Source organism: Pipistrellus kuhlii, unplaced genomic scaffold (assembly GCF_014108245.1).
Source record: "Pipistrellus kuhlii isolate mPipKuh1 unplaced genomic scaffold, mPipKuh1.p scaffold_m20_p_17, whole genome shotgun sequence".
In the NCBI taxonomy this organism is placed as follows: domain Eukaryota; kingdom Metazoa; phylum Chordata; class Mammalia; order Chiroptera; family Vespertilionidae; genus Pipistrellus; species Pipistrellus kuhlii.
In genome coordinates this window covers 18,011,002-18,031,788 of record NW_023425482.1, presented here as the reverse complement: position 1 = coordinate 18,031,788, position 20,787 = coordinate 18,011,002, and the positions used below count along the sequence as shown (strand labels likewise).

Genomic DNA, 20,787 nt, shown 5'->3' with positions numbered 1-20,787 from the left:
TCCTGGAGCCTTGGGTGTCTCAGCTGTAAAATGTGGACGAGAAGCACCCACCAGCCCCAGCCTGGCTCCCACGATGGCGCGTGCTGGCACGTGTGCACAACCTTGTGAACGCTTCAGGGTCACGTCTCCTCGGGGCCTGTGGGTCCCGTGAAACACAGCCTCTCCCCTAATGCACAGTCGCTTCCACCGTCTAACTCTGTGGTTTTGTTTTGAAATGTGAGAATGGTCCCTTGTTCTCTGTAGCAGTGTGGATTTGAAAGTGTGTCTTCTAGATTGAAGAGCCCCCAGTGTCAGCCACTGAACAATAATTAATGCAGTGACTGCTCAGTCAATCATTAATTGCTATAAATTAAGTGATATACAATTAATGTGATGCTTTATCACCAATAATTAGGGGAAAAATTGAACTCTTGGCAAAGAATCACAGCAAGATGGTTATTTAAATCCTGAGCCGCTATGGTTTCCGGCAACAGAGCACCAAGCCGGGTCTAGTTAAACTAATTTGAGACAAGACGAGGGGGAGTATTGGCGCTTTAAAAACAAACAAAATGGCGGGAACAGCCCAACTTACACTAGCACCCTGAAAATGCTTCGGGAACCCCTAAAGGATGCCCATGCTTATATTTTTGTAGCATTTTGAGTGAGGATTGTGGTTGGAGTGCTGTTTTTCTAGGAGAATGCCTCCAAGGGTTTTTTAAGCTCAGGATGCTCACCTAACATAGAGCAATTAGTGCAGTGGAGCGTCCCTGATTGGAATCTGTGGAAGGTTGCTATTAAAGGAGGTATTAATGGGCTGGCAAGGTCTGGGCGACTGTTGGAGAGAAGTGTGTTTATGGAAGATGGTGCTGGCAGGCACGATTTCAATCGGATTTGACATGTTTAACATAAATGTATAGTGTACCGCTCTCACTGCATCTGAGTAATTCCTACAGTCCCAATGCCTTTCTAATTACTGAGGTTGAAAAAAAGCAGGTCAGGCACATCCTGATGCAAATCTATTACCAGCCCTGCCACCATTCTCCCTGTTGTTGGCAACTTTGTGTAATAGCGATGTCATTGTATGGGGAACTCAGGGTAATCTGTGACAGAGAATGGAAAGGGACTGAAAAATATACTTAAGAAATTGAATCCATAAAGACAAAAGAAGGTATGTACTGAGAGGAAGTGTTATGTGTTAGCAAAACTGCTGGGCTATTAGTCAGAAGCCCAGGGCTTGGGGTCTGACTCTACCACAAAGATTTGCTGCATGACCTTAGACCTCTAACCTCAGTTTCCAAATCTGGAAAAGGTAGGTTGGGCTCAGTGGTTTCTTGCAGTTCTGGAACTCCTTAGAAGTATAATTAGAGGAGAGATGGTGAACAGTAGTGTGGAATCTTAGAGAATATTCATGTGTAACATCGGGGTGCTGGGAGTGTGGAAGATTTCCCTGCCTGGCTGGTTGAGAGGGTGTGGATCAGGAGGCCTGGGAGAGTCCAGAGCTCTTTCCATGGAGGCCAGATATTGCCACGCCGCCCTTTTTGGGGGACCGCAGAGCTCCACATTCTGTCAGCTGGCCTGCATTGCTGGGTCAGCTGACAGAATGGCTTTTTTAGAGCTTAGTGTGATGAGGATGTCAGTGGAGACATCCTTAAAGACTCATGTCAGTGTCTTTGAGCCTGATGTTTGCTAGAAACCAGGCCATTTACCACCATCAACCAAATCCTTCTAGCCTGACTCTGCATCCTTGGGACACTTGGTCCCATTTCTCTACCTCACACAGAAGTAAATGTGCCTGCAGGAGGGTGCGTGCAAGGGAATGCGGGAGCTCTTGCCACCAGAAACCGGTTTGGTTTTACATTTTTGCACAGAGACTGGAATTGTGTGGCTATGCCAGCTTTTCCAGAGTCCATTTGTCCCCGCCTCTACCCTCTTTTTTATTTTCCAGGCCACTTTCAGTATAACTTGGATGCTTATAGTCACTGCAGGCAGAATTCTGTCTCACAATTGAAAACAAACCGTTTGGACTATTTTTATGTTGGGAAGGAAAAATAGATCTAGGGTGTGGTGCATATCTGGACTCGCCTGAATTCCAGTAATTCAGGGTCCTGGCTCGGAGGGTTTCTGTTTAAGTCATGGGAGAGATAAGGGACTACATCTCTTGCGCAAATATTTTTGTGCAGATATCTAAGTCAGATACAGGATGTACAAAAAAGTAAGGAACACACTTTCTAGAAGGGGCATCGTTTGTAATTACATAGCTATGTTACAGTGTCATGGGAATTATCATCGCGGTATAAATAAAAGGCTGTGAAAATGTAGATTAGGGAGCAGATCATTTTTCATCACTACAGAAAATACCTTGTAGATTTGCATATTGTTCTTGAAAGGGGCCATGCTAATCTCTCCACTTTGTTTTAGTTTGAGCTTTGGTGCTGATGGGGGAGACACCTCTATTATCAGAATCATGGTCATGATTTTAAAAAAATACCCTGGTATCTTTCTCCCGGGGTATCAGCGCTCCTTTGTGAGACTTGCACCTTCTTCCTGGTGCAACAAGGCCTTTCTCTTGAGGCTGGAGAACCGAGGCTCAGAGATGGGAACTCCTGGGTGTCGGATTTGTGATCAAATCCCAACTTACCTCTGGGTCAGCCATTATCCCCCAGATTATAAAGCAAAAGAACATGCAACATAGTAGTCGTTTTCTCTTGTAGGAAGATTAGAAGAGGAAACATGGAAATCCTGTTTCTCTAGTTGTCAGACAGAATTGTAACTCTTAATGATCGGGGCTATGTGGCATTAATCTTTTTTTTTTTTTTTTAGAGCAGTTTTAAGTTTACAACGAAATTGAGAGAAGTAGAGATTTCCCATTACCCTCTCTATCCCCACACATGCACAGCCTCCCCCATTATCACCTTCACTCACTAGATGGTGCATTTTTATAAATGGTGACCCTACAGTGACACATCATAATCCCCTAAGTCCATGGTGTACCTCAGAGCTCACTCTTGGGGGGTGTATACACATGGGTTGGGACACATGTATGGTGTCATTATAGCACCACATAGTGTATTCTCACTGCTCTGCCTGTTCACCTCTCCCCAGCCCTCATTTGTTTATTTTTGTTCTCTCCAGCACCTAGAAAGTGCTTTGTACAGTTGGAACGTTTCATTAACAGTCCGTCTGGAAAACAGCATACTAACCATACACACTTTCAAGTCCAAGTTATTTTACTTTTTGCTTTCTAGACTTCAAACCCTTGGGCTAGTAGGATTATTCCATGTTGATATACAGAAAAGGCAAACCTAGGTGTCTGCTTTCTTTAAACCCGACCTCTCCCCTCACTCTATCTTCATGTGGCTACATGTGGACCCATATTATTTCCCATAGATACTTCTAAGAATGAAACCATAGCAACCAATGTGTGAGCTCACCCCACGTGCTAGACTCTGGTAGGCTTTGCGTGCCTGATCTCTCTAGCTAGTCTCACCGAACCCTGTGAGTAGATACTGATATCCCATTGACAGATGAGGAAAGCGAGAGCTCAGTGTAGTCAAGTGAAATGCTCCAGGTCACACAGCCGGGATCTGAGGAGGTTGCGGCCAGCGCGGCAAACGCCTGAGCGCTGTGACTCAGCCAGGGGACCGGTGCCTTTGTGCGCAGAGAACGTGGCCACGGGAGAACAGCACGTGAACTCGTCCATTCCTGAGGAGTCCCTGCAGGCACACCAGAGCCCGACCCCCCTTCACACCAATCATTGGTCCTGGGCCTTTGGGGCACTGTGAGCCCGCTGAGCGAGGGACTCAGTGGAGACCGAGAAGCATTGATATAGATATGGCTTGGTGGGGCGTTCCCTCTCTGTGCGTACAAAATTCCAAGAGGAGACGTTTCCAGTATCCTTGCCACCTTAACCTTACGGAGGAGTGGAGACTCACTCCCACTCTCCAGCCTTACAGAGACCCGGTGATGTCTTTCTTCCCAAACAGTCTTACACTCCTGGACTAGCAAGAAGTCCTTGGCGGATCGCGGGGAGGTTGGTTTGTTAGGGACACTGAAAAGTTAAGGTCAGAGCTCTTGGTATCTTGTCGCCACGCCGAACCCAGATGTTATGTGTTCACAAGTTCAGTTTCACTTTTAATATTTAGTAAGTTAGGAAGATAGTTTTTGTAAAACTGAGCGTTGTCACATCCCAGTCTCTGAGAATCTGCCTGGGTTAGGGCTCAGAGATCCCAATGATCCTAATTAGTGTTTGATTCGATGGGGACTGGATGAGCTTCTGTAATTAACTTTGGCCTGGTCCCAGAACAGCCCACACTGCCCCTCATTTTGACGTACATCTTGTACCTCTGGACTTTTTCTTCTGTCAGGTCACGTGCCTCTTGGAGAAACCTCTGGTTTTCTCCAAGTCCCTGTTCATCACAAACCTGTAATTAAGCCCGAGGGCAGTGTGATCCTGCAGACCCCACTGTATCCCGACCCTGGCTGCCATGCTCACAGGACATGACCACAGCCGCAGGTGGCATCTGTGCACCGCCCACGAGGCTCTGCCAGGGGAGGACAGGCTGCTTGGGGGCAGCTGACAAGAGGCCAAACGCAGGCAGGCTGATACTTCAGAGTGAGACACTGGGTCTTGCCCCTTTGTACCCTTTGTACCCAGCTCCTGGCACAAGCCAGGCTCATGGTGGCAGCCCAATGTAGACCTTATTAAATAGACCATTAGCCGATGGTGGTGGCTCTTTTCTGCATGGTGGTTCATTCAGAAACCTGACACAGAGGGAGCAAGGTATCTTGAAATTGAATTGTGGGATGGTCTTTTGGGAGTTCAAATCAGTGTAGTTAAGCAGCCTTATGCATATTTCAACAAGGAATTAGTGCAACAGATTGATGCCTCTGATGTAGGGCTTAGCACTATTTTCTCCCCAAAGATGCAAGCAGGCAGCTGGAGCCACCCGCCAGCCCGTGCCTGCCACTCCACCTGGGGCAGCTGACTGGGGCAGCAGCGGGCCCCCAGCCTGGCACGATCCCCCACTCCCAGCCTGCTGACTGTGGGCACAGGGACTGGTGTGGCTCCCTGCATCTTCCCCAGGGCTGAAGCACAGGCTAGTGTGGCCTGCAGGTACCAGCACCTGGGAAGCCCAGAGGGATGTGCCCTCTTTTCACAGATTCTCTTGGACACATGGAAAAACCAAGACTTCCCTAAGCCAGCCAGGGCCTATGGAGGTTATTCCTTCTGGATTTCTTTCCACAGTGTCTGTGTTTGCTGTAGAGTGGGCAGGTTCCTGGGGGATAGCCACATTTAGTCTTTTACCTCTGGCCTGAGGGAAGACCGACTCCACGCATCACTGGGAAGGGAGAAGCCCAGCCTCGTAGCGGTTAGGGAGTGACAGTCACCCCGCCGGGCGGGCAGTGCATGCCTCTTGCCGCTCCCCACAAGTTTCCCGAGTCCTCTCAGAACATCTCTAAGTGCTTGGTTGGAGGTAGAATGAGACCCTGCATGTTTAAAGGCCAAGTTGGCAGCAACTTGTTCTGTGTGTTGGGGACGAAGAGAAGGTAGCCAGCACGCTGGCCACTCATCAAGCGCAGTAGCTCCGCAGGAGATGCAAAGAGGAAATCCTGGCCTCTCCTCTGGGGAGGGCCTTGCACGCGCGAATGCCAAGAGCAGCTCCACTTTCAAGGACAGTGTGGAGACCACAAAGTCCAACAGCACAGAAGGCCTTATGAAAACCAGGCGTTTCTGCTGTGTAGAGTCTGAGGAGCTGAGGGGGGTGGCTGTGGAAGGCTCACACGGCACCTTTCATTTCATGTTATGAGCTGAATGACCGCTTTCAGATCTACCGAGGCTTCCATGTCTCATGTGCTGGAGTAATTGTCCCAACTCAAATACTGAGGTTGGAGCTGTATGAGTTTTTCTCTCTTTGGTCAATGGTGATAGATCAAAGATTGCTGTAAATTTCTGGGGCAGGTGGCAAGCTGGTTTACGGAACACGAGGCGATGAGAACCTCTGGCTTACGGAAAGTAGCATGAATTAATAATCATTTAATTGGCTCCTCCATTATGTTGCTGGTTTGGGAGATGGGAGCTTAGATGGAGGAGCTGTCAGTGGTACTTTAGCTAAGAGTCTGATGGTTGAGAAGTGGGGATGGCAGCTGCCCTTGACCTCTCTACAAGGATGAAATGTCAGGCAGCATCCCAGGCCCTCAGTGGGCTCACCTCAGGGCCCCCAAAAGGCGGAGGGCCAATACTTTGGTGATTACCAGTTCCAAGTACCACTCCACCCTGAAGAGGAAATGCAGAAGGAATTTCCCAGCAGCCTGGATAGCTCACTGCATCCCAGGGTCTCCCAAGGGAGGTCTCTGGCCAAAGGGAGGCTGACCTGCAGCAGAGAACGCCCACCATGCCAGCAGTGCGGTGTGTTGCATAATGAGATCATGAAACAGAAGCGAATTCTATGAATATTTGTGGTTTTCTTGGAGGGCAAGTCAATGTCTTGGCTAATGATTAGAAAAAGCTAAAAATAGGTACTTTAAGGTCCCATTTCCACTCTGTTTTTCATGAGGCAGCAGCCCCACATCTTACCTAGCTTCAGAGTTGCACAGATGAGGCGAGTGTTGGCATGAAGTGTTGGTATTGTGCGTCCAACTCTGAAGTTTTCTGTTGCCAAAATTTGAGTGACTCGGATGTCATTTGTTAGCGAGGATTTGAATCGGATGAGAAGTCATCCTAGGAAGAGTGGTTTTATCAGGTGAAGTTACAGTGGCTGTGTTTCTGCTATACTTGGCACTTTATAAGAACTCTGAATTATACTATTCTTACCTATTCTTTAATGTAAGCCAAGCTTTACTAAGCTTGTTTTAATTATGCTAAGTGCTTAGAGCATAATAAAGGCATATCTTGAAAATTGCAAAAACCTGCATGAATTTGGATTGACTCTCTTCCCTTCCCTACTCCCTATTCCCTTCCCTACTCCCTCTAATTAGTATGTGAGGAGGAGTAGCTTTTTAAATAAATATTTTAAGACACCACTGCACTCACACCAGCCAGCTTTTTAAATAAATATTTTAGAGGTTAAATACTTCCCAAACAAATGTGTTAGAAACAAATGATATCTGGAACTTGATGTTTCTGTGCATACATGACTTTCCCCGAGGAGGCCATGCATTGGTAACTGTGTTTCCCTTTGAAATGAAATTCTTTGGCCTGGAATAGAGAGGAGCTTAAGAGAATAAAATGGATAGCCAGGACTCAGGTCTGCCTCCCAGTATTTGTCAGGTGTAGTGGCCAACCCATCGCAATTTAAGGGAAAGTGGTTGGTGGCTCTCGGCCTAGAAAGCCAACTTTGAATTTTCTACCCTCCATAACAAGGACAAGCCAGTCCCTTTTGTGCTTCACCAACCAGCTGAGTAAGGCAGCCATGGCTCCTAACAAGCTGAGCAAGTGTTTTTTCCACTCCTTGTAAAGTTTTCACGGTGGAACCCACAGCTCACATCTATCAGGTTTCAGCTGGGGTTTGACCCAGCATTCCATTGTCACAAATACCCCGTTTGCCTGGCTTTATTGAGTATGTGATCTATGGCGCATGCACTCACATGGGTCCTCGCCACATTTTTATCCCCTTTGAAGTGCCAGGAACCCAGCATGCTGTCTGTGGAAGGTTCATTGGGATTTAACAACATACTTTCATATGACATAGCTGCCAAAATGAGAAAAATTGCTTCAACCAGCAAAGTGAAAAAAAATACCACCTGGTGTTTTTCACAGTATTGATCCAAATATCAACTTTTGCATGGACAGTTGAATTTAAATGATAAAATAATTAATTATAATATTTTAGAATAGAACTACATGAAAAACTTAGAAAATAGGAAAGCGATCCATCATGTCATCACCCAAATGCAACATTTTCTTCTGGTCTTATTTTTTATGTAGCTATATCATGGAATAATGCACATTTTACCAATGAACATTCTCAGGGACGCTTCCATATTGCTTCATAGCGATCACTTTTAATATCTTCTATTATCGATTGGAGTATATATGGCATATTTACTTAACCACATAAAAAAAATCTACCTTGTTTCTGATTTATTTTGTCATTATTGGGGAAACCAGCATAGGTCGTTTGCATTTTTGTTGCCAGTAGAAACCCAAGTTTCCAGGTACTGTTTAAACCATGGCGGCCTCGGGGGCATCTGTTTCCATTTCGCTAATGTGATGTCATAGTGGCCTTAAAGTGACCAGTCATTGATTTTTTTAAAATAATGTTTTTGAGACTGCGATCTCTCTCCTACAATTTAAGTCAAAGTTTAGAAAAGTCTCCAAAGCAGAAAACCACAGTGCTTTCTCTCTTGGTATCCATACCACCTCATTTACTTATGCCCACAATGTGTGCTGGTGACAGAACTGAAGGAGAAATTGATTTTGAGAGACTGGCCCTTTTGAAGTTGCTCAGAGAGAAGCAGCTTGAGGAAACCATAGACTGCCTGTGGCCTAGAGCAAACCCTCACCCAGCATGCTTATGGAGAACCTATACAATTGTTTGCCTATCTACAGAACTATATAAAGATTTAGGTGCCATGTCATTTTTTAAAATATATATTTTTATTGACTTCAGAGAGGAGGGGAGAGGGATAGAGAATTAGATACATCAATGATGTGAGCGAATCATTGATCGACTGCCTCCTGCATGCCCCACACTAGAGACGGAGCCTGCAATACGGGCATGTGCCCTGATCGGGAATCGAACCATGACCTCCTGGTTCACAAGTCAACACTCAAACTACTGAACCATGCTGGCTGGCTGCCATGTCTTGATGGGGACTGATATTTTAGTGTCTGAGTTCAAGCTATGAGGGGGCCTGTCAGGCTAGTTAGGTCTTAAGAGTGGTCCCCACATCACCCAGGGAAACACAGTGGGATTATAAGTGGGTGTTAATAGAGTATGTTGTAAGAATGGCATGGCTTTATCTTTAAAGAAGGAACTAGTGAACTGCAGGTGGCTAATGTCCACGTCTGTCGGGTCTAGTAATAATTAATGTCGTTTTTAAACATTCGTTTAAAATCTTGCTTGGTGTTGACTTGTATTGACATAACCTTCAAACACGTGGTATCTACAGAATGTGTGAAGTGCAATTAACAAGTTTTGCTTGAAAAAGTTTGTGTTTGGTTTGGTTTTTGTTGCAAAACTAGGGCTAAGAAGATGGGGAATAAAGAGCATATTCGGCACTGCATGCTTTACGAGTTCCAATTAGGAAGAAAAGCAAGTGAGGCTGCAAAAAACATCTGAAGTGCTCTTGGTCAAGATGCAGTTAGCGCCAGAAAATGCCAGCATTGGTTTGAGAAATTTCGCGAAGGAAATTTTTCGTTAGATGACAAGAGTGGTCGAGGCCGTGTGTCCAATTTTGATCAAGAAGCTCTTCAAGCTCTTTTGGTGCAAAATCCTCAAATTACCCAACAAGAGCTTGCGACAACTTTAAATTGTTCACAAAAAACAATTTCCAATCAATTGCGTGCACTTGGCAAAGTCCAAAAGTTTGGAAAATGGGTTCCTCATGAGTTGACCGACAACAACCGTAATCAAAGAGTCACAATTTGCAGTTCGCTCCTCTCTCGTCAAAACCGTTTGCCGTTTTTAGAGCAAATTGTTACCGGAGATGAACAATGGGTGCTGTATGTTAATTTGAAAAGGCGGCCTCAATGGTTGGACAAAAATGAGGCTCCGCAGCCCACGCCAAAACCTGACTTGCATGCGAAAAAAGTGATGTTGTGTGTTTGGTGGAATTTTAAAGGAATTCTTCATTATGAACTTTTACCATCTAACCACACCATTACAAGTGCAGTGTATAGTGCCCAATTGGAAAGGTTAGCCCAAGCTTTAAGAGAAAAAGAACCCGCGCTGATTAATCGGAAGGGCGTAATTCTTCACCACGATAACGCAGGACCGCATACCGCAAGAATCACTGCTGAAAAACTGCGCCAGTTGGAATGGGAAGTTCTCCCTCAACCTGCATATTCTCCTGATATTGCCCCTTCCGATTACCATTTGTTTCGTTCTTTGCAAAACTTTCTTTTTGGAAAAAAATTTAATAATGAAGAATGCCTCAAAAATGCATTGACCGAATTTTTTGCATCAAAATCACAAGAATTTTACAACAGAGGGATTAAAATGCTTCCTGACCATTGGGCACAAGTAGTAGAAAACAACAGCAACTATATTGTTGATTAAATTTTGTTGTATTGTTTAAATAAATTCGATTTTAAAAAGTATATTAGAAAACGACATTAATTATTACTAGACCTAATAGATCTGATCTAAGATGAATGCAGGTTGTCAGGGGTAGAAATCTTTATACCAGTAGATGCAGCATTTCACATTGTGGCAGGGCTGTTTTGTTACTGGGGAAAAGGAGAAATGAGTGAGCGGTTTCATTTCTTTAAACACTTTACAGGAACTCCTTAGCTTGAGCTCACAAAGGAAGCTTTAGAATTCCAGAGCAGTGTGAGAGTTTGGGGAGAAAAAAAAAAAGTAATAAAAGTTCCCCTCTCCATGCCAGGGGAAAGAATAGTGGATTTTGAAACCAGAATTATCACCTCTGCAACCTCTTCACAATTCATCTCAGGTTCAGCACTCAGAGGAGGATGGACTCTTTGGTCCTGTGAGGAAGGGAAAGCTGCACTGGGTTATGCTGGGTTTGCCTTTCAGCTCCGAGCGAGGAGATGAGCTGGGTGGTGTCCGCCTTGGTGCCCATTCACTCACACCGCCAAGCAACTGCACAGCTGACAGTCGTTCTAAAGGGGGGCGGGTGCAGGCAGCGTGAGGGCATTTATAAGGTAGTGTCCTGGTCCTGTAAAAGCAAGTGTTGTTTCAGGTCAGGCAGACTAACAAAAAGGCAGGTAGGTATTTGGGATAGTATTTGTATCTCACTTGTTTCTATTGGAAAAGAAATAGTGACTCTTCCCTTACTGTGTGCTCTGGCTCTGACCCAATGCCTGCAGGTCAGGGATAGAAACAGGGAAGATGAGCAGACGACTCACAAATAAGCATCTGAAGTGCCACCTAACTGAATGCCTCCACCTGCCCCATCTTCAGGGCACTTTTGAAGAGCTAATATATAGAGCACATGTGTCAAACAGAAGGCCCGCAGGCCAAATCCGTCCCGCCAGGCCTTGCAATGTGGCCCGCACCACGCTGTCATCACTGCACTCCGCTGCGTTTCCATCACAATGATAGTTTATGACTAATCAGTAAACCATTCGGCCCGCGATTTAGGCTGGATTTTAGATTTTGGCCCCTTCTCTCATTGAGTTCGACACCCCTAATATAGAGGATAGCCAGTAAGCAAAAATGAGAAAATGATGGAGAATAAGGACCTTCTGGGGTAGGGGAACTTCAGTCCCTGAAATGTTAAAGATTCCTATTGTGGGAGTGTTGAGGCAGGGCCCCGCACACTGTGAGGTCTAAACCCTGATACAAGGTTCCGCAGAATCAGGTCTGCGGGGGGCAGGAGATGGGAAGTGGGCCATGGGGGACCCTGTCTAGAACGTTACAGCACCTAGTTAATCGGCAGCCAGTCCATCACATTAAATATCCAGCCGTCATGTATTACCTTTCAAGTGAAAATGAATAACTCCCATTAAGAGCAAAATGGGTTTGAAGTCGATTCGAGACAGATTAAAGTACCGTTATGAATGTGTGTGTGGGGAGGAGGAGAGGTCTGTGTGTAATATGCTTGTCCTTGTACTTTTTAAATAATAGATGTCCTACAAACTTATGTAGAGCAGGTTACCAAGATACTGGGGTTAAAGGTCACAAGATGTGCATTCAGGGAAGAGTATCAACTTCCTGGAATATTTCCTGCATTTAGCCATTTTTTTCTCTCAAAATTATCTTGTGGCCTTATGATTTTAATGAATAAAATTGATTTATAAAATTGTTTATTAAAGCACATGTCTGTAATGACAGCATCTTGGTATCCATGTCCAAAAAAAAAAAAATCTCAAAGCTGAGCAGACAGAGTTTCCACATGCCAGGTACCTAGGCTGAGGGAAACAGAAGTCCATAAATTAGGCTTTCCAAGCCAGTGACTTCAGTGCTGAGTCAAATTATTTTCCAATGGAGGGCAGCAGGGATAATTTTCTCACTACCATCTTCAGGATATTTTTTCCTTGTTGCTTTTAGCAAAATTATAAAAAATGGAGTTCCACATCCAAAACAAGTGAGAGCGCCAGCCCCGGCTCCAGGCGGGTTTCGTAATGACAGGCCCAGCCGTGTCTTGTGACTGCACTGGAGGAGCCCTGCTTTCTCCTGGTTAAACTCTGAGCCACCTGTCTTCTCATCCGTCTTCCCCACCCCTTTCCACGCTCCAGAGAACTCTTTCCACCAGCACTTCCATCCCCGCTGCCTGCTACGGAAGACTCGCCTGACTCTCCTTGTTAATTAAAGTTGTGGTCTTCAGGTGGAGTGGGGTTCTCAGAACATGGTCTGGACAAACAGATGGAAAATGTCCTCTCTTACCACTCACTCTGAATTAACTTTGTGTCTGGAGCACTGCTAGATTGGAAGTTACGTAGATTCTACCCCCTGCCTCATTCCACTCTTCAGTTACTTCTCCTCCCCTCCTTCACACTCCCCCCCACCCCCAACACAGGGCGGGGCAAAAGCAGGTTTACGGTTGTGAGCATGCATAACACAGAGTTTATTCTTGCATTATTATTAATTAACTAAGAGGTGGTAGGGTCCCTAGGCATGACCTGTGGGGATCTAGCCAAAACCAGCAGTCCGATATCCCCTGAGAGGTCCTGGAGTGTGAGATGGTGCAGGCCAGGCCGAGGTACCCTCCAGATCCATACACCTGGCCTCTAGTATGCATATAAGATCTTTGTTTAATCTCTGCCCGCCTTTCCCCTTTCCTCCTTTTCTCTGAGATTCATCAGTCTGTTCCATGTTTTCATGCCTGTGGTTTCCGCTCCTGCCTTGAATGCCCCCTGGTGGTCAGTGCATGTCATAGCTATCGGCTGGTCACTGGTCAGCCGGTTGCTTAGGCTTTTATACATAGAGATTATGAATTGCTTCCCTTACAGACACTTGTAAGCCTACTTTTGCCTGCCCTGCATTTGTGTGCAGACGTCTGTATGAATGTTCCTCAGGTCACACCGATCGTGTCCTCCGTGATGTGCTGTGATTCCAGGAGCTGCGACCGTAAAGCTGGGGGCACGTAGTTTATTACCTCTGTGAAGCAGTGTCTGGTACTCAGGTTGACGAGTGGTTTTGGTGAAGCAGTTGGGGAGATTCTTACACCCACCCTGTGCCCACAAGTCAGCAGATTGTCTCTTGATTGGAGGAGGTCAGAATAGACTGAGTGAACTGAGTTTTATCCGACTCAGCCTTGTCATCCATTTCTTTCCCATTTTTCCTTAGTGTTCAGCTGTTAAAGTAGTAACAGAAAATTCATGGTGCGGGGAGGGGTGGAGAGAAACACTTGCTTCTTTTCCAATGTACTTGATAAGTCAGTCTGGATGCTCATCCTGCTTGGATTTTGGTGTTTTAAAAAATCCTGTGCTATAAATGAATGTTAATTTTCACCCAGCACAAAGCATCCAGGAGCTGGCCTCGTCTGGCTGCTGTATTGCATCTTCTGCTTTTTCTTCCAGCATCGTCCAGCCAAGCAGAAAAGGAGCTGACAGACTCTCCTGTAACCTCCAAGCGCATCTCCTTCCCAGGTAGCTCAGAGTCTCCTCTCTCTTCGAAGCGACCAAAAACATCGGAGGAAACCAAAGCGGAGCAGGTGAGGTGGAAAGGGGCTCTGGGTGGGGGTAGTATTTCAGACATAGGTGGGAAGGAACCCCTGGGTGGGCGGGCTTGGGGATGACTTGGCTGCCAGTGGGAACTGAAGACTCAGCCAGAGGGATGGATGTGTTCCCCACAGATGTACCAGTGTCCCTACTGCAAGTACAGCAATGCTGACGTCAACCGGCTTCGAGTGCATGCCATGACACAGCACTCAGTGCAGCCCATGCTCCGCTGCCCCCTGTGCCAGGACATGCTCAACAACAAGATCCACCTCCAGCTGCACCTCACCCACCTCCACAGTGTGGCACCGGACTGCGTGGAGAAGCTCATTATGACGGTAAGACAGCCAGGAGCAGGACCCTGCAGCTCTCCTTTTCCCAGGGGTCAAAGGTGATGATGCATGGACAAGACACTGTGGTGCTGGATGAAAAAGTCAGTGTAGAGTTGGAGATATCAAAGATGATCCCAGCCCTGGCCGGTTTGCTAAGTGGTTAGAGCATCCGCCAGCAGACCGAAGTGTTACAGGTTCAATTCCTGGTCAAGGACCTGTACCTCAGTTGCAGGTTCCCCAGCCCTGGTAGGGGCGGGTTCGAGAGGCAACCAATTAAGTGTCTCTCTCTCATGTCGATGTTTCTCTCTCTACCTCTTGCCTTCCCTTTCTTTCCCCCCTCCACTCTCTCTAGAAACCAATGGGAAAAATATCCTCAGTGAGGGGGAAAAAAATTTTTAATGGTCTAGTTCTGTGATTTTGTACTATACTGTCTGCCTCAGATTTGGAATGACCGTGACCCAAAGAGCTGAATACATATGTGTTTCTCAACCTTCCTTTTCATCATCCTCTCCCTGAGGAATGCAGAGGCCTAGAGCAGTTAATCATTTTTGTGAAGAAATTGTTATTCAGATTCTCCAAACCTTTATTGAGCAGGTCATGGTCTATGTTGCTCCTATATTCATTACTAGAGGCCCGGTACATGGATTCCTGGTCCTGCGAGCATTGGGCCGAAACCAGCTCTCTGACATCCCCTGAGAGGTCTTGGATTGCGAGAGGGTGGTTCATGGGTGACGCACCCCGGAATCGGGCTCCCTCCTCTCTGGTTCTGGGTTTGTCACCTGAGAATGGCAGCTGCCAAGTCACTACAGCTCCACAGCTCCTGCATTGAGCATCTGCCCCCTTGTGGTCATTGTGCGTCATATCGAACGGTCATTTAGGCTTTTATATATATAGACTGTGGCCCCGTGCACAAAATTCTTACCTGGGGTGTGGGGGGATGTGTGTGTTCCTCAGCCCAGCCTGCACACTCTCCAATCTGGAACCCCTCAAAGGATTGGTTATGCAAGATTAATGAATGATGATGAAAGTGATGTAACATATCATTGGTGATGCATTAGAGGACGTTAGCAGCCAATGGGAAACTCAAAGGTGACCTAGCATGTATTTCATTTCAGAGTTCTATCAAGTAGAATGGTGAATGTTTTTGAAAGTTTCTCTGTAAGCAAAAACCTCTCTCTGTGGATGGTGGAATTCTGTAGATGTAACAGGTTTCCTTGGCATTCTTACCAGCCTTGCAAATTCCCACAAGGGGAATTTCTCAGGACTCATTGCATTTGCCATTGTTGGCCTGGAACCATGAGAGCCCAAAGGAATGGAGAGACATTTAGGGAGAAAAGCATTTTTTTTTTTCTTAAAAATAATTTTTATTGAGTTCAAGGAGGAAGGGAGAGGGAGAAAAGGATAGAAACATCAATGAGAATCACTGATCAGCTGCCTTCTTCATGCCCCACACTGGGACCAAGCCCACAACCTGGGTATGTGTCCTGACTGGGAATCAAACCATGACCTCCTGGTTCATTTGTTGACACTTTACCACTGAGCCATGCTGGGCAGGTGAGAGGGACGCATTTTCAATACTTAAATTTTCCTTTTGCTCAAGGTGGTTATTTTTTCTGTTTAATATAAATCTAGTCTAGGGTTTGTGGATCTATAGTAATCTGTATGGCAGTAAGTTTCTTTTATATGTTGCTAAGGAACAGAATGTAAATTATTTTCAAACATCTATTTTTGTCATATTTTTATAATAGCAATAGTAAGGTACATTTCAGGTAGCAAGTCTGGTGGTCATGATGAATCTTGTTAGTTTACCAATAGTCTTCAAGGGCAGGATGTTGGTGTTGTGTTTTCTTGGGTAGCAATCCCTAAGATATTTCTGGGTGTTACCCACAAACTAGGTATTTTTGGGTATTACCCACTAGCTGGCACCTTCTCCAGCAGTGATTCTCAACCTTTCCGGAGACTGGTGAAAACAATTCAGTAGCCTTTCTGACAACCATTATTAAAACCTCCATCAAGTATTATGCTTATACACAACTGTCTGTACAATGTCAGGGAGCTTAGGGATGCCCTAAAACTCATCCAGGGAACCAAGTTAATAAACACTGTTCTGGAGGAATTTCTGACAACATAATTATGTAGGAGAAACATGGTCCCTAAAGGGGCTGAACTTGGCACCTTGCACAGAAATCCCTGTGCACCTCATCTTCCCACAGCAGATGATGGAAATGTTTTCTAGACATTTCTGAAAAGTGTGCAAATTATGGGAAATGTGTTGATTATAGGATGTTGATTTGCTGGGAACAAGAAAAAGTGAATGGATTCAGAAGTAAAGTTGAAAGTTGTGGGAAAGGTAATCATACAAGGGTTTTCCTCTGTTGGATATAAGGATGGCTTAAAGGTACTCTTTCTTTGCATGAGAAGATGGGGTCATTGCATGGCTGTCAGTACTGAATTAGTTTTTCAAGTTATGAGGCTGGTTTTATCTGGAGCTTTCCACTGTGACCCTTTAGCTCAGTAGGAAAAGATGAGCAGCCAGGGCTGGAGGGGAATTTGTGGCCGGACCTCATTGGGAACTAAGATTCTTGCTTGAGGACTGGATCTTGGTCTCTGCCCTGATGAATCAAAGCAGATAATCTCCTTCCTCTGGAAAGTTTGGTGTTAAAACGGAATTTGCATTTGTTACAACTAAATGATTATAATGAATCTGTGGTTAAAATCCTGCCCCTGGAGGGTATTTTACTGTAATTTCATGAGAAAACTGGCCATGGGGAAGTATTGGTGAGGCTTTCTGACTGTATATCTCTATGTTCTTGGCCAAGTGGAGGAGGGAGCTCTGAAAACAGCATGATGAGAAATGCCCCTCAAATCAGAGCTCCACTTTTTAAAACCGTATTACCAAGGAATGGCCAATGCATGGCCATTCATCCTCTAAGAGGAGAAAGTTGTGTCTGCTTTGTCCCTGAATGGCTGCGATGAATGGCAGGAAGGGGAGTGAATCTCCCTCCTTGCCAAGTGGCTTGACTAAGTTAGCCGCCTTTGGCTACTGAATAGGAAAAGCTGGCAAAACTCACTAAATAGACAGTTCCTGGCAGACCTGGGGTGTGTCCAGGGTATCGAAAGCTATAAATTCTGGTAAATATTTTTTGCTGTCTGGGTCTAAGGTCTCAGGATAAGGTCTGAAACGGGGTTCGGTCTCTCTAAAAGTAAAGTCCACCCTGATAAGTGGAAATAGATTACTTTCTACACAATGTCTTTCCGTTCAGTTGTAAATGGAGAGTGTTTTTAGGAGGCTTCATTTAATAATACCTTATCAGACAGCTTTCAGGAACCTGCAGTGTCTAATGTGTCTGTTGCTATGGTAACAGCTGCTTGCTTATGCTCTGCATCTCATATCTGTGTCTTCCATGGGTCCCCTTCTCTTTACTGATGAAGGGGCTTGAAAAATATTCTCCATTGGGAACTGCAGCTCTGGCCCTGCGCTATGGAAACTGCACTCATGGCATTCCATTCTGCTCGGCCCATTGGAAACCAGCTCCAAAGGGTGTCATTAGACATGTCACATGAAAGAAAAATCTATAAAGCTTAAAAGGCAATGAGACAAGTGCCCCTCCAGAACCGACGGAGCAGCCCACCCCCAAACTCCGTTCCACAGACCTGGCACTCACTTACAGAGAACTCAGATTTCAAACCCAACCCTTGTGGGGACTTGGAGCTACTGGATTGTGTCCTCACTTCCCCACTGACTTGGGAAAGGGGTCCTGAGAACATGGGGGGCATGGTTTGGGTCCAAAAAGAGAATGGGAAAGACCACCTACCATGCATTTCAATACTCTTAAATTATTCTAGTAATTGATCACTATGGCTCTAAGTGACAGGCCACACCACTGGGATCCTGGAACACTAATGTCAGGAAATTGTCTTTGTTCCTTGATCACTTAACAAAATACAACCTCGCAGTGGACATGGGGGTTGGCCCCTGAGCATCCCAGGAACACCTTTTTCTCTAGCCCTTTGTTTTCTCTCTCTTTGCTGGTTTTTTAATTCACTATTTTTTGTATGTACATAGGTTTCCCCTCACTGCCTCCAGCTCTCTCTTTCTCCCTTGTGGGAGCGATGGTTTTACTCCTGTGATCTTTTTTTCCAGTCAGTATCTGTTTCTCTGGGCTTGTCGTATGCCTGTGCTTTTGTGAATCTCTGGGAGGCTGGTCTACCCCCCCTCCCCCCCTCTTCCCTCCACCACCACTGGGGCTCCTGGGTGGCCCCTGCCCTGGGGCTGTTGCACCTGCCCGGGTACCAGCTTTCTTACTTTGTCTCCATCTCAGAGGAAAGTAATGAAAATAATCGGGCTTCATTAATTCCAAGCCCTGTGAGATGATAGCCATTTGGAGCCTGTTTGCCAATTAGATGGTCTAAATTAGAAGTGACCTTGGTATACTGCCACTGCTTGCCTCTCTCAGTCTAATGAAGCTCTTCTCCAATTCATTCTCCTTCTCAGCTCTCTTTTCTGTGTCCTCTCTCTCTCTTCCATTTTCAGTCTTTGTCGTTCTTCATTTTTTGTTTGTTTTTTTAAGATCTGGTTCATGGCCATGTTTGAGTCTGTCCCACATGAAAGCTAATGTGGCCCTGCAGTTTTTCCTCATGGGTTTTATGTTTTTAAAAAACGGGGAGAGAACCACATACAAGACATGTTAGAAAGGAAACAAGTCAGAGAGAGAGACCCCTGTAGACTCCGTGGTCAGTGCCCAGGCTGGCATTTTGGGAAGGTGGTGAGGGAAGGAAAAAAATCTCTGAAGTTGTGCTGCCAAGAGGTGTCCTGGTTTGCTGGCTGCATTAGTGCAGAAACCAGCTGGCAGGTCCCAGATGCCCTTGAGGTGCAAGAGAGGAGTGAGCAGCCGGCTCTCCCTGGAGCAGTCAGCCGGCTTTAGCTGCACCACTAACTGGAATGCTTAGCTCTGGAAGCAGGTGCATCTTAACTTCATGCTTGAATGTTTCTCATAGAACCAGTACCTCATTCATAGAGACTGGCCAGGTCTGTGCCAGGAAGGCCTGGTCCAAGGCTTTCCCTGACACCCCCCACCCGCACCCTGCCATCTGAGGTTCTTCGTTCTATTGATTTTCACTGACAAGTGAAGGATCTGAGGCTTCTCCGGGAGTCTAGACCACATGTGTCAAACACAAGGCCCGCGGGCCAAATCCGTCCCGCCAGGCCTTGCAATGTGGCCCGCACCGCGCTGTCATCACTGCACTCCGCTGCGTTTCCATCACAATGACAGTTTATGACTGTTCAGTAAACCATTCGGCCCGCGATTTAGGCTGGATTTTAGATTTTGGCCCCTTCTCTGATTGAGTTCGACACCCCTAGTCTAGACTTTGGCAAGTCTATACTTTCACTTGGAAAAGTGAGCCTTTCAGAAAGAAGCACCACTTAGGTGGGTGGTGCTAAGGTAGTAGGGATGAGTGTCTCAGAGAAACCAGGTTCAACACTTACTCTAAGAAAATATATTAACCATGCTGCATTGTGAGCTACTTGGGCACAGGGATCCTGAGCAGTGTTTGGTGAATGATGGTCCGATGAATGGATGAGCAGAATCACATGAGGCCCTTCATTTTCCACAACTAAGCTCTTTTGGCATTGCTTACACTTGGAGGCTATCAGTGTGGAACTCTTCTGTTGCTATCGTTAGATATGAGAATTGCTTAAATTTGAAGAATTTCAGTCAGAGCAAAACTCCACATTTCTGGTTATACGTGAGACCTGTTTACTTGTCAGGAAGATGAGAGCCGCTGTTGGTTTTCGAACTTTCAGCACCCGAGCTCAGCTTTTATACTACATTCCCATCGACTCTACATACTCTGGAAGAAATGTAGTTAGTGGGCTTGGCTCAAAAGCATGGGGGGAACACATGTGGTACCTGGCCTTCAAACCTTGAAAACTTGCCCCATGTGTCTTTAGGTAACTTTTATCTACCTGCATCTATGGGTTATTAGAATAATTTCAGATCACCTCCCCTAATAGGTTAATAAGATCACCATAGAACTGCCTGTGGATGGCCAAGGCCAATCTTGAATGACCCAGATTCTGAGAAAATAATGGGTCCAATCAATTGAATTTTCTTACCAGAAAAATTTTGTTTTACTTTTGGTTAAAAGTCTGTTTTAACAGTCTCAGGTCCCCTCTATACATTAATGGGTAGACTACAGGGACATAATCGAACATGTTTATCAGTATACAGCTTATTAGAAAAATCAATCTATGTGGATGGCAGTGTCATTGTGTAAAAAGTGGAGGTGTTTGGACTGTTATCTGGCCAAATCTAAAATGTTTTTTTTTGGCTTTGAGTCTGGAGTAGGAGAGGAGGCAGAAGGAGATGGGGAAGAGGAAGAGAGTATTTGTGCACACATGTGCAGGGGAGCCGGTGGTGGATTCAGTTAGTACAGGGCGAGATTTGGGCGCCTTTGGGATGGCTTATATTGTAGCCAGGTTTTGTTGTCTCAGAAACCTACACTCCACAAAGCTCCTCGAAAGGGAAGGTCTTGACAGAACCTTAACCTCAGCAGTTAAATGATTGCCTTTCCGGCTGACTTTCAGCTCTCCATTGGATACTATGGCTAGGATAGTCTGAACCTTGCACACAGTTTAAAAAATAGGGGGTGGGTTTTGCAGAGGCAAGTTTGGAAGGAACTGTGCCTTTG

At 45.7% G+C, this 20,787-nt stretch overlaps 1 protein-coding gene across 5 annotated transcripts in view; it reads left to right on the top strand.

Annotated features, from left to right (window-relative positions):
* Positions 1-20,787, top strand: part of ZFHX3 (zinc finger homeobox 3) — a 242,768-nt gene that overhangs the window by 201,809 nt on the left and 20,172 nt on the right. For all 5 annotated transcript variants that reach the window (XR_006741860.1, XR_004988450.2, XM_045582732.1 and 2 more), the window contains exons 6-7: positions 13,625-13,758; positions 13,900-14,100. Coding sequence is in view for 3 of the 5 variants with exons in the window: in XM_045582732.1 (XP_045438688.1) it covers positions 13,625-13,758; positions 13,900-14,100 (335 nt within the window). In the remaining 2 variants the exon portion in view is untranslated. The remainder of the gene's footprint in view (positions 1-13,624; positions 13,759-13,899; positions 14,101-20,787) is intronic.